The 22,096-nt window shown below is 38.9% G+C and overlaps 1 protein-coding gene across 3 annotated transcripts in view; it reads right to left on the bottom strand.

The window, feature by feature from the left end:
• TESK2 (testis associated actin remodelling kinase 2) overlaps window positions 1-22,096 on the bottom strand; it is a 131,116-nt gene that overhangs the window by 99,606 nt on the left and 9,414 nt on the right. For 2 of the 3 annotated variants that reach the window (XM_061184301.1, XM_061184303.1), the window contains exons 2-3: window positions 21,096-21,132; window positions 2,381-2,692 (exon numbers count right to left, since the gene is read on the bottom strand). In XM_061184301.1, the coding sequence (XP_061040284.1) occupies window positions 2,381-2,602 (222 nt within the window). In that variant the 5' untranslated portion in view covers window positions 2,603-2,692; window positions 21,096-21,132. The remainder of the gene's footprint in view (window positions 1-2,380; window positions 2,693-21,095; window positions 21,133-22,096) is intronic. The other variant, XM_061184302.1, reaches the window with a different exon arrangement.

Here is a 22,096-nt window from a genome sequence, read left to right as displayed (position 1 = left end):
GATTTGGAAGTTATTTTGGGGCATGACACCAAAAGCACAGGCAACAAAAGAAAAAATAGGTAAACTAGACGTAATCAGAATTAAAAACGTGTGTGCATCAAAGGACACTATAAGAGAGTAAAAAGACAACCCACAGAATAGGAGAAAATATTTTCAAATCATATATCTGATAAAGGATATGACCCTTACATATAAATAAAATCGAACTCAAAAATGGACAAAAGACTTGAATATTTTTCCAAAGAAGATACACAAAAGGCCAATGCAAAGACACTCAACATCACTAGTCATTAGAGAAATGCAAATCAAAGCCACATGAGAGGGACCTCCCTGGTGGCGCAGTGGTTAAGAATCTGCCTGCCAATGCAGGGGACACAGGTTCGAGCCCTGGTCTGGGAAGATCCCACATGCCACGGAGCAACTAAGCCCGTGAGCCACAGCTACTGAGCCTGCGCTCTAGAGCCCGTGAGCCACAACTACTGAGCCCGTGTGCCACAACTACTGAAGCCCGAGCGCCTAGAGCCTGTGCTCCACAACAAGAGAAGCCACTGCAATGAGAAGCCTGTGCACCACAACGAAGAGTAGCCCCACTTGCCACAACTAGAGGAAGCCCGCGTGCAGCAACGAAGACCCAAACACAGCTAAAAATAAAAATAAATAAAAGAAATAAATTAAAAAAAAAAAAAAAGCCACACGAGAGGGCTTCCCTGGTGGCGCAGTGGTTGAGAATCTGCCTGCCAATGCAGGGGACACGGATTCGAGCCCTGGTCTGGGAAGATCCCACATGCTGCGGAGCAACTAGGCCCGTGAGCCACAACTACTGAGCCTGCACGTCTGGAGCCTGTGCTCCGCAACGAGAGGCCGCGATAGTGAGAGGCCCGCGCACCGCGATGAAGAGTAGCCCCCGCTTGCCGCAACTAGAGAAAGCCCTTGCACAGAAACGAAGACCCAACACAGCCAAAAATAAATACAAAAATAAATTAATTAATTAAAAAAAAAATTCACTCCCTTTAAAAAAAAAAAAAAAGCCACATGAGATATCACTCCATACCCACCAGAACTGCTAATATCAGAAAGAAAGAAAGAAAGAAAGAAAGAAAGAAAGAAAGAAAGAAAGAAAGAAAGAAAGAAAGAAAGAACAAGTGTTAGTAAGAATATGGAGAAATGAGAACCACTGTACGTTGCTGGTGGGAATGTAAAATGGTACAACTCTACAGAAAATATTATGGTGGTTCCTTAAAAAGTAAAACAGAGACTAAGTGAAATAAGGTAATCACAAAAAGACAAAAACTACATGATTTCATTTATATAGGGTATCTAGAGTAGTCAAACTCATAGAAACAGAAAGTAGAAAGGTTGTTGCCAGGAGCTGCGGGGAGAGGGAAGGGAAGAATTATTTAGTAGGTACAGAGTTTCAGTTTTGCAAGATGAAAAAGTTCTGAAGATTGGTTGCACAACAATGTGAATATACTTAAAACTGTACACTTAAAAATGGTTAAGATAGTGAATTTTATGTTATGTGTATTTTACCACAATTTCTTTAAAAAGCTAAACACAGAATTACTATATGACCCATCAGTTTCACTTATAGGTAAATACCCAAAAGAACTGAAAGCAGGGACTCAGTTACTTGTACATCAGTGTTCATAGCAGCATTATTTACAATAATCAAAAGGAGGAAACAACCCAAATGCCCATCAGCAGGTGAACGGATAAAGAAAATGTGGTATATACATACAATGGGATATTATTCAGACATAAAAAGAAATGAAATTCTTTTTTTTTTTTTTTTTTTGCCTTGCCGTGTGGCTTGCAGGATCTTAGTTCCCGGACCAGGGATCAAACCAGAGCCCCGGCAGTGACAGCACCAAGTCCTAATCACTGGACCGCCAGAGAATTCCAAAGAAATGAAATTCTGATATATGCTTCAACATGGATGAATCTTGAGGATATTATGCTAAGTGAAATAAGCCAGGCATAAAAGGACAAATATTGTATAATTCCATTAATATGAGATACCTAGAATAGACATATTCATAGAGACAGAAGGTAGAACAGACAATAACAGGGGCTAAGGGTAGTGGAGGGAGTTATTTTTTAATGGGTACAAAGTTTCCATTTGGGATGATGAATTCTGGGGGAGTGGAAGAGGCTCCTATATTATTTTAACTTTTGATCAGCATGTAGTATTTTTATAATTAAAATAAATAAAATATCTTACAAGTTAATAGATAGCTCAAGAGGACAGTTTGTAACACTGCTCAAGATCCATAGCACCCTGACAAGGCAAAGCCTACGTCTTAATTAAACACAACTGTCAACTCTGCAGTGAAACTGACCATCAACAAGACTATATGAGAAAAACTGATGCATCACTCACCTTGAACACTTCAGAGAAGAAGCCAGACCCTATTTTTTCACAGGTGAAGTCATCTAAACGCGTCAGTCTGGAAAAGGCACTTATAAGAGCTCGATATGAAGAGGGCCAAACTCTTCCCACCTGGGTCATGCTCCCGTCCCCTCCACCACCTCCTTCAAAATCTTCAAGACGCTCCACACGTGGAGGAAATCCTGCAATTGAATTCCGTTTGCTCCGATCCATAGTCTCAATAATCACTTTTTTTCTTCTTTTAGGAATGAATTCCACACATAGTAAATTTCTGTTGAGTTTTACTTCTCTTCTGGCTTGTCACTAAATAAGAGATTAAAATGGTATTTCATTAAAACCATTAATGAATAATAAATACAGGCATACAGTACACTATCAGTGTAAAAATATTTCCTCTTTCATATTCTAGCTCCTGATTTTCAGATCTAAAAAACACTTTATGTTTTTACCTTCAAAAAGCGGTGATATATCTATTATTCGTTCAGTACCTATTATCTAGGAAACATACTATAAGAGTTATGCATATGTCTTGTCATTTGATTCTCAAATAATCCATGATATAAGGATTATTATGTTCATTTCACAGAGAGGTCAAGCAATCATACAGTCACCAAATGGTACAGATAAAGTTAACATGCCAGATTGTCTGATTCAAAAGCCTGTGCTCCTGCCAATGCCCTTCACAGCCTCATATAATTTTCTCTTCATTTGAAAAGTCATTAAGTCCAAATATATAAAACAAGGATGACAAATATTTTATACTATAAAATTGTATAATTTTAAAAGAAGAAAACTATATCCAAAAGCAATTTAAAATTCCACTCTTGATTAAACAACCCAGTCCAGCAGAAGTGACTACAGAAGGCTCCATCCCATCTGGTACCTAAGAATAAAAACAAAAGCCCACTTTTTCTTTTAGCCTGTCTCCCCTTACATCTACATTTTCCACAAGAATCAATTATATTTAGGTCTTTAATCCATTTTTTTAAAAGATTTATATATTTATTTTTGGCTGTGTCAGGTCTTAGTTGTGGCACGCGGAATCTTAGTTGAGGCATGCGGGCTCTTTCATTGCAGCGTGCAGGCTTCTCTCTAGTTGTGGCATGTGGGTTTTCTCTTCTCTAGTTGAGGCACAAGCTCAGTAGTTGTGGCGTGCAGGGCTTAGTTGTCCCGCAGCATGTGGGATCCTAGTTCCCTGACCAGGGATCGAACCCGCGCCCCCTTCATTGTAAAGTGGATTCTTTACCACTGGACCACCAGGGAAGTCCCTTTGATCCATTTTAAGTTTATTTTTGTGTACGGTGTTAAAAAGATGTTCTAATTTAATTTTTTTTTACATGTAGTTGTCCAGTTTTCCCAGCATCTATAAAACTCTTAGAGGGGGGACTTCTCTGGTGCTCCAGTGGGTAAGACTCCACGCTCCCAATGCAGGGGGCCCAGGTTCAATCCCTGAATAGACATATCCCTGAATAGACTAGATCCCGCGTGCATGCCGCAACTAAGAAGTCCGTATGCTGCAACTAAAGTTCCCACATGCCCCAACTAAGACCTGACACAGCCTAAACAAACAAACAAACAAATATTTAAAAAAAAAAACTGTTAGAGGAAAATACAGGCAGAACACTCTTTCACATAAATCGCAATATCTTTTTCGATCTGTCTCCTAGAGTAATGGAAATAAAAACAAAAATAAACAACTGGGACCTAATTAAACTCAAAAGCTTTTGCATAGCAAAGGACGCCATAAACAAAACAAAAAGACAACCCACAAAATGGGAGAAAATATTTGCAAATGATGCAACTGATCTCCAAAATTTACAAACATATCATGCAGTTCAATATCAAAAAAACAAACAACCCAATCAAAAAATGGGCAGAAGACCTAAATAGATACTTCTCCAAAGAAGACACACAGATGGCCAACAGGCACATGAAAAGACGCTCAACACTGCTAATTATTAGAGAAACGCAAATCAAAACTACAATGAGATATCACCTCACACCAGTCAGAATGGCCATCATCAAAAAATCTACAAACAATAAATGCTGGAGAGGGTGTGGAGAAAAGGGAACCCTCCTACACTGTTGGTGGGAATGTAAATTGGTACACCCACTATGGAGATTCCTTAAAATACTAAAAATAGAGCTACCATATGATCCAGCAATCCTGCTCCTGGGCATGTATCCAGAGAAAACCATAATTTGAAACAATACCTGCACCCCAATGTTCATTGCAGCACTATTTACAATAGCCTGAACATGAAAGCAACCTTAATGTCCACCGACAGAAGAATGGATAAAGAAGATGTGGTACATATATACAATGGAATATTACTCAGCCGTAAAAAAGAACAAAATAATTCCATTTGCAGCAACATGGATGGATCTAGAGATTGTCATACTGAGTGAAGTAAGTCAGACAGAGAAAGACAAGTATCATATGATATCGCTTACATGTGGAATCTAAAAAAAAATGGTACAAATGAACTTACTTACAAAACAGAAATAGAGTCACACATGTAGAAAACAAACTTATAGTTCCCAGGAATATGGGGGGAGGATAAATTGGGAGACTGGGATTGACACATGCACACTTCCATATATAAAACAGATAACTAATAAGGACCTACTGTGTAGCACAGGGAACTCTGCTCAATAATCTGTAATCACCTAAATGGGAAAAGAATTTGAAAAAGAATAGATACATGTATATGTATATGTATAAATGAATCACTCTGCTGTACACCTGAAACTAACACAACATTGTTAATCAACTATACTCCAATATAAAATAAAAATTTTGGAACTTCCCTGATGGCACAGTGGTTAAGACTCCGCGCTCCAATGCAGGGACCCCAGGTTCAATCCCTGGTCAGGGAACTAGATCCCACGTGCATGCCACAACTAAGAAGCCAGCAAGCCACAACTAAGGAGCCGGTGAGCAGCAACTAAGGAGTCCATGAGCCCCAACTAAGGAGCCCGCCTGCCAAAACTAAGACCCAGTGCAACCAAATAAATAAATAAATAAAATATTTTTTAAATAAAAAAATTTTTTTAATAAAAATAAAATAAAATTAGTATTGAAAAAGATTTTTAAAAAAGAATCAATTATAAGAGTCCTATGCAAAATACAACATTGTGATTCTACAATTAGTGAAACACTTCCATAAATGTGATGAATACCCAACCCAGACTACCTCTATCACCTCCAATCATGGAGAATTAGCAGCAGGGCTTGCAGGGCTATCCTTACAATACGACCCTGCTGTAGCCAAAGTTGGTATCGTTCTACCCAATATGGACCAATCACATTTCCTTTCCGGGCAATTTGGAATTGGAATTAAGATATTCCAGCCTCAGTCTGGTTGCTTTCTAAAATGGAAACCATGTAATCTCAGGAGCTGTTGGCCATGGCGATTTTCTACCACGCAGGCTTGAAGGCAGAAAAAGCCAAGGGATTGAGGCAAATTTGCAGAGGAAAAAAAGGCACAGACAATCAAGAACTTCTTGATTTTCCTAATGTGCTCTAATCCCTGATTCCTGAGGCCTAACTGCATCCTGGCTTAAGGTTCCATGAGATATCACTGTATCTTTAAAACAAATTATTTTTGCTTAGCTAGTGTCACCAGTCTTCACAGAAGGAAGAATAATCCAAGTTCCTAAAGAATGAAACATTTGCGACTTTCCTCATGGTCCGGTGGTAAAGAACTCGCCTTCCAGTGCAGGGGACACGGGTTCAATCCCTGGTCGGAGAACTAAGGTCCCACGTGACACAGGGCAACTAAGCCCACGTGCCACAAGTACTGAGGCTTCAACAAGAAAGCCCGCATGCTGCAAAGTAGAGAGCCCATGCACGCTGGAGCCCACGCGCCACAACTAGAGAGAGAACCCGCATGCCACAACTAGAGAGAAGTCTGCACGCCGCAACGAAGAGCCCGCATGCCACAACAAAAAAAAGATCCCACGTGCCGCAACTAAGACCTGACACGGCCAAAAAAAAGAAGAAAAAAAGAATGAAACATTTAAGTACCTCTATTGAACCTCTGCCAAAAAGTGGCAACAGATCACCAGATCAAAAATTTAGCATTATAAGACCAACATTTTTAAAATTTTACAGCCAGTAGACACCATGAAGTTCATTTTATATTTTAGGAAACACAAGGACCAGAAAGCGTAAATAATGTGCCCATAGCTATAAGGTATTTACTAGCAAAGCTAGACTTAGAACCAAGGATAATGCACTTCTAAAAGTGTGTCTGTTGATCATCTGCTTCAAAATTACCCAAGGACTTTATTTAAAACTCAGATTCTTGGGTCTCAACCTTGACCTACTAAATCAGAATCTCTTGGAGTAAGGCCTGGAAATTTTACCAAGTTTCCCAGTGATTCTTATGTACACTAAGAGTTGAAGATCCCCTACAGCAGGGAAGGGGAATATTAATAGCTTTTTAAAAAAAACACCAAGAATTTCACAGGCACTTTCTCATTTAATCCTCAAAACATACCACCAAGGCAGGTATGGTCCCCATTTTACAGAAAAACAAATGTAGGCTCAGGAGGTTAAGTAACTTGTCTAAGGAAACAGAGCTGGTAGAACCAGAACTGGAACAAAGGTCCACCCAGCACCAAAGCTCAAGCTTTTTCCATTTCATTATTACTTAGTTCAGTGTTTTTCCACTATGAGAGTTGTAAGGAGTTAAGCTAGTCATGTGCATATAAAAGAGGATCAGGACTTGAGTGCAGAGGAAGGCCAGGCCAATTACAATTTGGACAGAGATGGAAAAGAAAAAGAAACTTTAGAAAAATACAGAATGGGAGAAAATGTAAAATAAAGCAACCAACTTAGTGTACAAAAATATTTGTAAAATAAAGCAACCAAACCAAGGGATTAATCTCCAAAATATACAAACAGCTCATGCAACTCAATATCAAAAAAGCAAACAACCCAATCAAAAAGTGGGCAGAAGACCTAAACAGACATTTCTCCAAAGAAAACATACAGACGGCCAACAGGCGCATGAAAAGATGCTCAATATCGCTAATTATTAGAGAAATACAAATCAAAACTACAGTGAGGTATCACCTCACGCCAATCAGAATGGCCATCATTAAAAAGTCTACAAACAATAAATGCTGGAGAAGTTGAGGAGAAAAGAAAACCCTCCTACACTGTTGGGGGGAATGTAAATTGGTAGAACCACTATGGAGAACAGTATGGAGTTTCCTTAAAAAACTAAAAATAGAACTACCACATGACCCTGCAATCCCACTCCTGGGCATATATCCAGAGAAAACTATAATTCGAAAAGATACATGCATCCCAACGTTCACTGCAGCACTATTTACAATAGCCAGGACATGGAAGCAACCTAAATGTCCACTGACAGAGGAATGGATAAAGAAGATGTGGTACATATATACAATGGAATATTACTCAGCCATAAAAAAAGAATGAAATAATGCCATTTGCAGTAACATGGATGGACCCAGAGATTACCATACTAAGTGAAGTAAGCCAGACAAAGACAAATATCATATGACATCACTTATATGTGGAATCTAAAAAGAAAAAAGAGAGAGATACAAATGAACTTATTTACAAAACAGAAATAGACCCACAGACATAGAAAACAAACTTATGGTTACCAAAGGGGAAGGGGGGAGGGATAAATTAGGAGCTTGGCATTAACAGATACACACTGCTACATATAAAATAGATAACAAACAAGGACCTACTGTATAGCACAAGGAACTATACTCAATATTTTTTAATAACCTATAAGGGAAAAGAATCTGAAAAAGAATATATACATATATATATATATATATATATATGTGTGTGTGTATACGTATAACTGAATCACTGTGCTGTATACCTGAAACTAACATGACATTGTAAATCAACTACATTTCAATAAAATTTGAAAAAGAAAAAAAAAAAGGATACATACACCCCAATGTTCATTGCAGCACTATTTACAACAGCCAAGACATGGAAGCAGCCTAAGTGTCCATCAACAGATGAATGGATAAAGACAATGTGGTATAATGTGGAATCTAAAAAAAGGTACAAATGAACTTATCTACAAAACAGAAATAGAGTCACAGATGTAGAAAACAACCTTATGGTTACCAGGGGGTAAAGAGGGAGAGGGATAAATTGGGAGATTTGGATTAACATAGGCACACTACTATATATAAAACATAACTAATAAGGACCTACTGTATAGCACAGGGAGCTCTACTCAATACTCTGTAATGACCTATATGGGAAAAGAATCTAAAAAAAGAGTGGATATATATATATGTATAACTGATTCACTTTATTGTACAGCAGAAACTAACACAACACTGTAAATCAATTATACTCCAATAAAAATTTTTAAAAAAAGATGATGTGGGGCTTCCCTGGTGGCACAGCAGTTAAGAATCCGCCTGCCAAAGCAGGGGACACGGGTTCGAGCCCTGGTCCGGGAAGATCCCACATGCCGCAGGGCAACTAAGCCCGTGCGCCACAACTACTGAGCCTGCTGCGCTCTAGAGCCTGCGAGCCACAGCTACTGAGCCCGTGTGCCACAACTAGGGAGAAGCCTGTGAGCCACAACGAAAGATCCCGAGTGCCGCAACTAAGACCCAATGCAGCCCTAAATAAATAAATAATTTTTTTTTAAACTGAATTCAAAGCAATTTTTAAGAAGTTACCAAAAAAACTGTAGGACCATCCTACAGGATGATACCATTTTAATAAAAAAATGTATTTTTTAAACATATACAATAACATACAGAGAGGCAGGACAGCATACTGATTAAAGGTATAGCCTCCAGAACAAATCTGGATTCAAATCCTTCCTCTGTAACTTGCAGCTATGTGAACCTGGTCAAGTTATTTCAGAACCTCTCTGCATCTCCAGTTCCCCATCTATAAAATGGAAATAAATTAGTACCTACATTATAACATTTTATATGTATTAACACATTTAATCCTTACAATCACCATAGGGTATTGATTAAATGAACAGTGCCTGGCAAATAGTAAGCATTCAAGTCCTGTTGCTTATTATGATTATTATATAAAGATATATATTTATAGTAAATGTCTAAAAGCATGATCTAGGGGGACTTCCCTGGCGGTGCAGTGGTTAAGACTCCGTGCTTCTGGGGCTTCCCTGGTGGCGCAGTGGTTAAGAATCCGCCTGCCAATGCAGGGGACACGGGTTCAAGCCCTGGTCTGGGAAGATCCCACATGCCGCAGAGCAACTAAGCCCGTGAGCCACAACTACTGAGCCTGCGCTCTAGAGCCCGCGTGCCACAACTACCGAAGCCCGCGTGCCTAGAGCCCGTGCTCCGCAACAAGAGAAGCCACTGCAACGAGAAGCCCGTGCACCACAACCAAGAGTAGCCCCCGCTCACCGCAACTAGAGAAAGCCCACGGGCAGCAACGAAGACCCAATCATCCAAAAATAAATAAATAAAATAAAACATTAAAAAAAAAGACTCCGTGCTTCCAATGCAGGGGGCTCGGGTTGGATCCCTCATCAGGGAACTAAGATCCCACATGCCGCAAGGCGCAGCCAGAAATAAAAAAAGATAAAAGCATGAACTAGAAAGCCAGCCACTAAATTCATTGTAGTAGTTGCCTTGGTGGGAAAGAAGAAAAATGAGATAAGGAAGGGAAATAAAGGGGACTTCAACTATAACAATAATGTTTTGTTTCCTTTTATTAAAAAACAAACCTATAACAAACACAAAATGGTATGTTTGCTAATTTTGTTATTTTTTTCACTAATTAATATTTGTTAATTCTGGGTGGTATTATATTGTACTCTTTTCTATATTTAATTTTCCTAATAAAAAAAGAATTCTAACAGTTGTTTTCTTTTTTTTTAAGTCTATTGCCAATACAACAGCCATGCAGTATGCTCAGCCCAAAAAAACTGAAAACAATTTGGCAAATAAATAGCATCCCACTGTGCAAGCCAAGTCTCAAGATTCTCAAACTTCTATTCTGCAATAGTTCGACTATAGTTTTTGGTCCAAGGAATATTTATATCTTAGCCTAAAAACTCAAAAGCATTGGGAGAATTTTTGGATAACCTTACTTATTCAAGTCCACAAACTTAAAATATAAAAGCACTCATGACAAACACTGATATTTAGTTGTAGAGCCCCTATTATATGCTAATGAAATACTAATTACTAGACAGTTTAGGGATAAAAAGTACAGTCCCCTTATGGGAGTAAGAACTTTATTAATCCATTTTGGAAAAGTGCTGAGCATGGGAAAACTTCCAAACCATGCCTTCTGCTCCCTTGGCCAGCATACTGAATGACCACATTTTAAATGAAACCAACCAAGTTACAAATAGCTTTCAATTTAATCTGATAAATTTTAATTAGCCATAAGAGGCAGCAAAGGTGTGTAAGAACAGACTCTAAAACCATACCCTATTTTTTTAAATCTGAAAATAACTAATTTTAAAATCAGACAATACATTCTTTGAAACTTGTGAGATTTTATGCTGTTTTCAGACTCTGGATTACCTCTCTTGGTCTCACTTATGGAATATTACCTTTTGATACAAATAGTGCCCTTTAAAGTATACATTTTGGGTGGAACAAAAAAACAACTACAATTACTCTCGCTGTAAAGAGGCTATTTGATTCAAGAGACTACACATTGTTGATCAAGAATTTTAAGCTTGTAAAAACTTGGAATTCCTAAATGGAAACTGATGATACTGTGAGCTGCTTCCCTAAAAATATCCCAGCGAGAGTCCCAGTGGTTCTCAATTAGGGTCATGTGAAGATTTAGGCGGAAGGAGGTTCTTGTCAGGGAGGAGCTATTGTCACAATGGTGGGGGTGTGGGGTGGGCACTATTGGCATTTTAGTGGGCAGGGGCCAGGGAAGCTAAATGTCCTACAATGCACAGAACAGTCCTGCACAACAAAGAACTGTCTTGCCCTAAATGCCAATAGTGCCCCCGTTAAGAAGCACTGTGTCAGAAAAGCTTAATCAGTTTTGTTCTTAAACCAGGAAACAGCCTTCAGCAGTCTTTCAAAAATGCCAAAATTATGTTGCTTACAAGGACACAAATAATTTTTTGGTAATTGTGTTCTCAATTTCAATATTTATAAACTGGAAAGTTCAAAACTTTTTTCCTTTCTTTTCTGCATAGGAAGGTTTGTCTTTTCAAAGGCTAATTTTCACTTACACTGGGATTGATTTATTTTTCCCAAAGAAAGTACAATTAAAAGCTTTGATTGGAGAAATTTGAAAAGCTATCAATAAAAAAGTCAGTGAACTAAATATCCTATAACCAATATTATATATTTTATCTTTTCAAAGTAGGAATTCCACAAATCATTTTCCAGAGAATCAAGAAACTTCTTTAGGACTCCCAAGTAGACCATATGCCCATCTGAAATGCTTCTGGAAATAATAACAACTGCAGCCACCATTTACCATAGGCCATGCACTCTACCAAATGTTTTTGCGTTTTTGATAACCTTAATGACAACTCTGCAAGGTAGGTGTTATCATCTCCAATTTAAAGAGAAAGAAATTAGAACACTGAGAGATTAAACTCAAACAAATTCAAACAACTAGTGACAGACTCTGGATTCAAATCAAGAGTTCCAAATCCAAATACTTCCCACTATGACATGTCTCCTCCAGAAAAACAGCTAAATTTCTGTGAAAAATTACAGCTTACTAGCTAGGTACAAAGCTACTACTATTCTCCTCCCTAATTTAACAACAGAGACTAAAGAGCATACAGATGATAGCTCCACCAGCCTCTGAAGCAAAAGCCTTTAGTCTCTTCATCACATTCTATAGATCAAAAAATTAGCATTGGGCTTCCCTGGTGGCACAGTGGCTAAGAATCCATCCGCCAATGCAGGGGACACGGGTTCAAGCCCTGGTCCAGGAAGATCCCACATGCCGCAACTAAGCCTGTGTGCCACAACTACTGAGCCTGCACTCTAGAGCCCGCGAGCCACAACTACAGAGCCCGCGTGCTGCAACTACTGAAGCCCGCACGCCTACAGCCCGTGCTCCGCAACAAGAGAAGCCACCGCAATGAGAAGCCCACACACTGCAACGAAGAGTAGCCCCCACTCGCCGCAACTAGAGAAGGCCCGCTCACAGCAACAAAGACCCAATGCAGCCAAAAACTAAATAAATAAATAAATTAGCATTGGTTTAAACAGACTATTTAAAGAATGGATGCCAAGCTGACAGGAAAGATATGCCAACCCCCAATCAGCCCTTCTTTTCCATTCTAATGTACAGTATTAGTTGTTTCTTACACTTTCATTCCACAGGAATGAAGCAGATGAAACTTCACAACAACGTAGATGCAAATAAAATCCTGTAACGCACTGAACAGCTATTAACCAACAGGTAACAGGATATGGCAAAGTGTCAGCCAGCAACCATAATCTTCAACATCCATCCAAATATGGAATCATGTGTGTACAGAGTTGGTAATGAAGTCCCACAAGTGAGTAAAAAGGATTTCTGAGAATTCAGTGGACTTTTATACCCTGGGTATAAAGAGTAGAAAAAGAATGCAAACATAATATCCTAATATCCTAATCATACTTCGTTTTCTTTCTATCATCATAAAAATCCCCTTTCTAATTCAAAATAAAACAAGGATTCATTACGGGTAACATGTAGCCCAGAAAACTGGCCATTTTCCTGAACAGGAATACTGATAAGTACATTAGCTGTATATCATGACCAACCACATGGCAAATCTACATCACAGTCTGCTCAGCTGCTGTCCTTCCTATGGACCAACATAGCAAATACAGACACATTTCAGGATGACTGCCTAATTAAAAATAAAAGCAACACTGCTGAACTTGCCATCCTGTTGTGAAATAATGAGTTGCAGTTTCCATTCAAACCAAAAGCAATCTAACATAAAAACTGGCATCCCCTATTTAATTAGCCATGAGTATACACAATGGCATATATTAGTGCCAGACAGATCAAAAGCCAGTTCTTAAAACTGTTATTATCTCTTTTGGATACGCATATCATATGCTGCTGTAACTACAATCCACCAGGCCCTAGGTCATAACATAAAACAGAAACTTAGGTTGAAAGTTGAAAAGGCATTTAGAGGTTAACTAGTCTAATCTTTTGGCCAATTCCAGAATCCCCTCTGTTAAAAAATCAAATGTTAATTGGGTTCCCACTAGGAACAGGGCATTACAAGTTTGTTTTCTTTTTTTAATATTTATTTATTTATTTATTTGGCTGTGCCAGGTCTTAGTTGCAGCATGTGGGATCTATTTTTTTTAGTTGCAGCTTAGTTGCAGCATGCAGGATCTAGTTCCCTGACCAGGGATCGAAACCAGGCCCCCTGCATTGGGAGCACAGAGTCTTAACTGCTGGACCACCAGGGAAGTCCCAAAGAAGTGACTTTAAAAAGGTGAACAAAATGGGAATTCCCTGGCAGTGCAGTGGTTAGGACTCGGGGCTTTCACTGCCGTGGCCCAGGATCAATCCCTGGTTGGGGAACTAAGATCCACAAGCCTCGTGGTGCAGCGAAAAAAATTGAAAAGTAAAAAGAATAAATAAAAAAATTTTAAAAGGTGAGGAAAAACCCAAAGCAATCTACAGATTTAATGTGATCCCTATCATTACCCATGACATTTTTCACATAACTAGAACAAATAATCCTAAAATTTATATGGAAGCATAAAAGACCCAGAATTGCCAAAGCAATCCTGAGGGAAAAAAACCAAAGCAGGAGGCATAACCCTCCCAGACTTCAGACAATAGTACAAAGCTACAGTAATCAAAACAGTGTGGTATTGGCACAAAAACAGACATATGATTAATGGAACAGAATAGAAATCCCAGAAATAAACCCACACACCTACAGTCAATTAATCTTCGACAAAGGAGGCAAGAATATACAATGGAGAAAAGACAGTCTCTTCAGCAAGTGATGTTAGGAAAAGCTGGACAGCTGTATAGAAATCAGTGAAGTCAGAACACTCTCTCACACCATACACAAAAATAAACTCAAAATGGTTTAAAGACTTAAATATAAGCCATGACACCATAAAACTCCTAGAAGAGAACATAGGCAAAACATTCTCTGACATGAATTGTACCACTATTTTCTTAGGTCAGTCTCCCAAGGCAATAGAAATAAAAGCGAAAATAAACAAATGGGACTTAATCAAACTTACAAGCTTTTGCACAGCAAAAGGAAACCATAAACAAAATGAAAAGACAACCTACAGATTGAGAGAAAATATCTGCACACGATGCGACCAATGAGGGCTTAATTTCCAAAATATACAAACAGCTCATACAACTCAATAACAAAAAAAACAACCCAATCAAAAAATGGGCAGAAGACTTAAATAGACATTTCTCCAAAGAAGACATACAGATGGCCAATGGGCAAATGAAAAGGTGCTCAACGCTGTTAATTATTAGAGAAATGCAAAACACTGGTCAGAATGGCCATGATTAAAAAGTCTACAAATAAAAAGTGATGAAGAGGGTGTGGATAAAAGGGAACCCTCCTACACTGTTGATGGGAATGTAAATTGGTGCAGCCACTATGGAAAACAGTATGTAGGTTCCTTTAAAAACTAAAAATAGAGTTGCCATATGATCCAGCAATCCCACTCCTTGGCATATATGCAGACAAAACTCTAATTCAGAAAGATACATGCAGACTTCCCTGGTGGTGCAGTGGTTAAGAATCGACCTGCCAATGCAGGGGACACAGGTTCGATCCCTGGTCCAGGAAGATCCCACACACCGCGGAGTAATTAAGCTCATGCGCCACGACTACTGAGCCTGTGCTCTAGAGTCCGTGAGCCACAACTACTGAGCCCACGTGCCACAAGTACTGAAGCCTGCGAGCCCTAGAGCCCACGCGCCTAAACTACTGAGCCCATGTGCCACAACTACTAAAGCCTGTGCTCCCTAGGGCCCACGTGCCGCAACTAGAGAAAGCCTGCATGCAGCAACGAAGATGCAACGCAGCCAAATTATTTATTTATTTAAAAAAAAAAAAAAAGAGGCCAAGGGAATATCAACATATAAAAGACAAAAAGAAACAACAGAGGTAAGAATAAAACCAAGAGGAAGTAAGTCACACAGGTCAAAGGTGGGAACGACAGGGCTTCCCTGGTGGTGCAGTGGTTAAGGATCCACCTGCCAATGCAGGGGACACGGGTTCAAGCCCTGGTCCGGGAAGATCCCACATGCCGCGGAGTAGCTAAGCCCGTGAGCCACAACTACTGAGCCTGCACTCTAGAGCCCGCAAGCCACGGCTACTGAAGCCCGTGTGCCTAGAGCCCGTGCTCCGCAACAAGGGAAGCCACCACAGTTGGAAGCCCATGCACCACAACAAAGAGTAGCCCCCCACTCGCCACAACTAGAGAAAAGCCTGCACACAGCAATTAAGACCAAATGCAGCCAATAATAAATAAATAAATTTATTTTAAAAAAGAAGGTGGGAACGACAAACATATCAGATGTCATAAATCCGTCAAATAATATGAAGAAAAGTGTCCACTGGATTGGACACTACAGAGGCCAGAGTTAACTCAGACTACTGAAACAACACCACTAACAAAGAGCTCACTAATTCCTCCATGCCTGTTCTATTATTGAAAAGATCTGATCGTTACAAAGCTTCTTCTTTCCAAGGAAAGGAAAGCATAGAGAAAGCACAGTACTATATTCAAATTCTGACTCTGAAGGAGAATTAAGAATTTTAACAACTAAATACAAAAATGATAACTTTATTGGATCTTGATTTGAACAAACTAGTTATAAAAGAGAGCTGGGGAAATTTTAATAAGGACTACTATTAGCTGATAATAGAAAGTTCTATTAATTTAAGTGTGAAAATGATATTAAGATTGTATAAGACTTACTTTTGGAGATGCACACAGAAATAGAAGTGAAATATCACGTCTGTACTTGTGTTAAAATATATCAGAAAAAAAAGATGTAGTAAATTTTACAAAATGTTAATTGTTATATACAATTGTTATATGGGTAAATGGGTGTTTGTTACATTTTTCTCATAATAATAACAAAAAAGGCTTCAGAAACAAAAGATGATAAACTTTTTGTCAATTAAAAAAAAGAATCCTGAAAAACTGAAACCATTTCCACTAAGATCAGGAACAAGACAAGGTTGCCCACTCTCACCACTATTATTCAACATAGTTTTAAAAGTGTTAGCCACAGCAATCAGAGAAGAAAAAGAAATAAAAGGAATCCAAATCGGAAAAGAAGAAGTAAAGCTGTCACAGTTTGCAGATGACATGATACTATACATAGAGAATCCTAAGTATGCTACCAGAAAACTACTAGAGCTAATCAATGAATTTGATAAAGTAGCAGGATACAAAATTAATGCACAGAAATCTCTTGCATTCCTATACACTAATGATGAAAAATCTGAAAGTGAAATTAAGAAAACACTCCGTTTACCATTGCAACAAAAAGAATAAAATATCTAGGAATAAACCTACCTAAGGAGACAAAAGACCTGTATGCAGAAAATTATAAGACATTGATGAAAGAAATTAAAGATGATACAAATAGATGGAGATATATACCAGGTTCTTGGATTGGAAGAATCAACATTGTGAAAATGACTATACTACCCAAAGCAATCTGCAGATTCAATGCAATCCCTGTCAAACTACCACTGGCATTTTTCACAGAACTAGAACAAAAAATTTCACAATTTGTATGGAAACACAAAAGACCCTGAATAGCCAAAGCAATCTTGAGAAAGAAAAATGGAGCTGGAGGAATCAGGCTCCCTGACTTCAGACTATACTACAAAGCTACAGTAATCAAGACAGTTTGGTACTGGCACAAAAACAGAAACATAGATCAATGGAACAAGATAGAAAGCCCAGAGATAAACCCATGCACATATGGTCGCCTTATCTTTGATAAAGGAGGCAAGCATATACAGTGGAGAAAAGACAGCCTCTTCAATAAGTGGTGCTGGGAAAACTGGACAGCTACATGTAAAAGAATGAAATTAGAACACTCCCTAACACCATACACAAAAATAAACTCAAAATGGATTAAAGACCTAAATGTAAGGCCAGACACTATCAAACTCTTAGAGGAAAACATAGGCAGAACACTCTATGACATAAATCACAGCAAGATCCTTTTTGACCCAGCTCCTAGAGAAATGGAAATAAAAATAAAAATAAAAATAAACAAATGGGACCTAATGACACTTAAAGGCTTTTGCACAGCAAAGGAAACCATAAACAAGACCAAAAGACAACCCTCAGAATGGGAGAAAATATTTGCAAATGAAGCAACTGACAAAGGATTAATCTCCAAGATTTACAAGCAGCTCATGCAGCTCAATAACAAAAAAACAAACAGCCCAATCCAAAAATGGGCAGAAGACCTAAATAGACATTTCTCCACAGAAGATATACAAATTGCCAACAGACACATGAAAGAATGCTCAACATCATTAATCATTAGAGAAATGCAAATCAAAACTACAATGAGATATCATCTCACACCGGTCAGAATGGCCATCATCAAAACATCTACAGACAATAAAGGCTGGAGAGGGTGTGGAGAAAAGGGAACCCTCTTACACTGTTGGTGGGAATGTAAATTGATACAGCCAATATGGAGAACGGTATGGAGGTTCCTTAAAAAACTAAAAATAGAACTACCATACGACCCAGCAATCCCACTACTGGGCATATACCCTGAGAAAACCATAATTCAAAAAGAGTCATGTACCACAATGTTCATTGCAGCTCTATTTACAATAGCCAGGACATGGAAGCAACCTAAGTGTCCATCGACAGATGAATGGATAAAGAAGATGGGGCACATATATACAATGGAATATTACTCAGCCATAAAAAGAAACGAAATTGAGTTATTTGTAGTGAGGTGGATGGACCTAGAGTCTGTCATACAGAGTGAAGTAAGTCAGAAAGAGAAAATCAAATACCATATGCTAACACATATATATGGAATCTAAAAAAAAAAAACAATGGTCATGAAAAACCTAGGGGCAGGACAGGAATAAAGACGCAGACCTACTAGAGAATGGACTTGAGGACACGGGGAGGGGGAAGGGTAAGATGGGACAAAGTAAGAGAGTGGCATGGACATATATACACTACCAAATGTAAAACTGATAGCTAGTGGGAAGCAGCCACATAGCACAGGGAGATCAGCTTGGGGCTTTGTGACCACTTACAGGGGTGGGATAGGGAGGGTGGGAGGGAGGGAGACGCAAGAGGGAAGAGATATGGGGATATATGTATATGTATAGCTGATTCACTTTGTTATAAAGCAGAAACTAACACACCACTGTAAAGCAATTATAACTCCAATAAAGAGGTTAAAAAAAAAAGAATCCAGGGCTTCCCTGGTGGCGCAGTGGTTAAGAATTCGCCGACCAATGCAGGGGACACGGGTTCGAGCCCTGGTCCGGGAAGATCCCACATGCCACGGAGCAACTAAGCCCGTGTGCCACAACTACTGAGCCTGCGCTCTAGAGCCCGTGAGCCACAACTACTGAGCCCATGTGCCACAGCTACTGAAGCCCACACACCTAGAGCCCGTGCTCCTCAATAAGAGAAGCCACTGCAATGAGAAGCCCGCACACAGCAACGAATTGTAGCTCCCGCTCACCACAACTAGAGAAAGCCCGCATGCAGCAACGAAGACCCAATGCAGCAAAAAAATTAATTAATTAATTAATTTAAAGAAAAGAATCCAGCAAATGAATACAGCATAGAGCTCACAAACACCAACGACAGAAATGAAAAAACCAAATGGTCTTATGTTGTGTGAATGAGTACTTGTTGCTTGGAATAAAATTTCTAATAAGTAGCATATACATATTCAAAAAATACTCTTTCTGAAACAGCTTAGAGGACTTCCCTGGTGGCACAGTGGTTAAGAATCCACCTGCCAATGCAGAGGACACAGGTTCGATCCCTGGTCCAGGAAGATCCCACATGCCACGGAGCAACAAAGCCCATGCACCACAACTATTGAGCCTGCGCTCTAAAGCCCGTGAGCCACAACTACTGGAGCCCACCTGCCACAACTACTGAAGCCCTCGTGCCACAACTACTGAAGCCCGCACGCCTAGAGCCCATGCTCCGCAATAAGAGAAGCCACAGCAATGACAAGCCCGTGCACTGCAACGAAGAGTAGCCCCCACTTGCGACAACTAGAGAAAGCCCACGCACAGCAATGAAGACCCAACGTAGCCATAAATAAATAAATAGCATCACAATTAAGTTAAAAATCTCAAGATCTACTAAAAAAAAAAATTTGCTAGAATAAAAAAATAAAAGAGCTTAGAGGGAAGAGCAGATGATATACCATGGCAAACCGTGCTAGATAATTCAGAAAAGATCTAGTGATGGCAAAGATACTGAGATTGAAAAAGCATGTAAAGACAGATAAAATTTCATGAAATGAGAGCAGAAAAAAAAAATTTTTCTAAAATAACACTGTTACATATTATTTAAAACATACGTATGTGACCAAAATAAATTAAACAAGACAAGTTTAAAAAATTCTGATTCCAGCTAAGTAGCTGCATCATCTTGGGCATGTTACTTAACTTCTCCCCTCATTTATAAAATAGAGGTAAATATTAACTGTATCTCACTGAGTTATAATGAGAATTAATGACAACACACTAAAGAATTAAAGGATAAAAATGCATAAATGAAGCAAAAGGCAGGGTGCATAACACACAGTAAGCATTCAATAAAAATGAGTTCCCTTTCCTCTCTCTTCCCCAGCCCAACCTTAATCCTAGTTCTGGATGCTGCAAGTATACAACAAATTAAGTCTGGTTTTCTTCTTTATGATAACTTTTCAGTTACCAAGTTTTCTCCAGGGCAAATATACACAAGTCTTTCAAGTTTCCCATGAAACATGGCATCAAGAGCTCCCTGGTTATCTTCTTTAAAGTTTAGCCTTAATTGCCCTCCAAACTGTCAAAGCTCCTCTAAAACACAATAGCAAAAAAATGTACACAATATTACATATATGGTCTAACTAGGACAGAATTGAGTAGGATTATTATTTCCCATAATCTGGATATAAAAAACATAGTTTCTGATCTTCTAAGTACACTAAATGTATCTAAAACTTTTTATGCTGGAACATGAAGCTTGACACAAGATCAACTGATTGATATTAGATCCATTCAAATAAGCTGAGATGCTAAAGTACTAAGACGATTATGAATTTCCAGTATAGGACTTCCCTAGTGGTCCAGTGGTTAAGAATCCACCTGAAAAGGCAGGGGACACGGGTTCGATCCCTGGTCCGGGAAGATCCCACATGCCGCGGAACAACTAAGCCCGTGTGCCACAACTACTGAGCCTGCACTCTAGAGCCCGCGGGCCGCAAGTACTGAAGCCCGTGTTCCTAGAGCCCGTGCACCACAGCAAGAGAAGCCACCGCAATGAGAAGCCCACACACCTCAACGAAGAGTAGCCCCCATTTGCCACAACTAGAGAACGCCCACGCACAGCAACGAAGACCCAACGCAGCCAAAAATAAATAAATAAAATAAATAGATAGATAAATAAATTTCCAGGATAATCTTTATTTTGATAAATTTTCCTATTTGATTTTAAGAAGACCACTTAGGTCAAATAGGCAACTCACCTCTTCTGATAAAGTGGTTAGAAGTCTATTTCAGAGGCTGGGAAAGAAAGCAATCAAGAGAAAAAGAAAGTTAGATTCCTGGGGTTAGGGCAGGCTCTTCTATAGTTTCCATTACAAAGGTCAAAGGAGGAATCTGATAAAAGGCAAAACAAAATTAATAACATGAAGTATTGTCAAAAAATATTCACCAAAAAATATTTTTCAACCTTATTTCTCTCTCAAATGTATTATTTCCACTAAAGGGAATATTTTATAGCCATTTAAAGTGACAGTTACTATAAGCAGACATAAGATAAATGTACAAGAATGTATTAACTTACATGTTATCAGTAACAGAAAAAAACTGGAGACAATCCAAATGTCCATCAATAGGGTAGGTTAAATAAACTGGAGTACATCCAAATAATGTATTATACAGTCATTAAAAGAATGAGGTAAATTCTATATATACTAACATGGAGAGATGTCCAAGTTTCACTGTCAAGTGACAATACCAAGATATTGGTATTGTCACTTGACAGTGTCACTATTAGCAAAATAGAATGTATAGTGCAATCTTACTTTTATTTTTTAATATAATAGTAAACAGTATATATCTAAAAAAACAATTTAAAGGAATGCATATATTAAACTTTATCTTGGTGGAAGAGGTGATTATAAGAAAGACTCTTTTTTTTTTTTTTTTAATTTATTTTTGGCTGTGTTGGGTCTTCATTGCTGCATGCCGGTTTTCTCTAGTTGCGGCAAGCGGGGGCTACTCTTCCTTGCGGTGCGTGGGCTTCTCATTGCAGTGGCTTCTCTTGTTGTGGAGCACAGGCTCTAGGCACGCGGGCTTCAGTAGTTGTGGCATGTGGGCTCAGTAGTTGTAGTTCACGGGCTCTAGAGCACAGGCTCAGTAGTTGTGGCGCATGGGCTTAGTTGCTCCCCAGCATGTGGGATCTTTCCAGACCAGGGCTCAAACCCATATCCCCTGCATTGGCAGGTGGATTCTTAACCACTGT

The sequence above is a fragment of the Eubalaena glacialis genome, chromosome 3 (genome assembly GCF_028564815.1).
Source record: "Eubalaena glacialis isolate mEubGla1 chromosome 3, mEubGla1.1.hap2.+ XY, whole genome shotgun sequence".
Lineage (NCBI taxonomy): Eukaryota > Metazoa > Chordata > Mammalia > Artiodactyla > Balaenidae > Eubalaena > Eubalaena glacialis.
The sequence above is the reverse complement of the archived record's forward strand: the minus strand, read 5'-3'. Positions and strand labels throughout refer to the sequence as shown.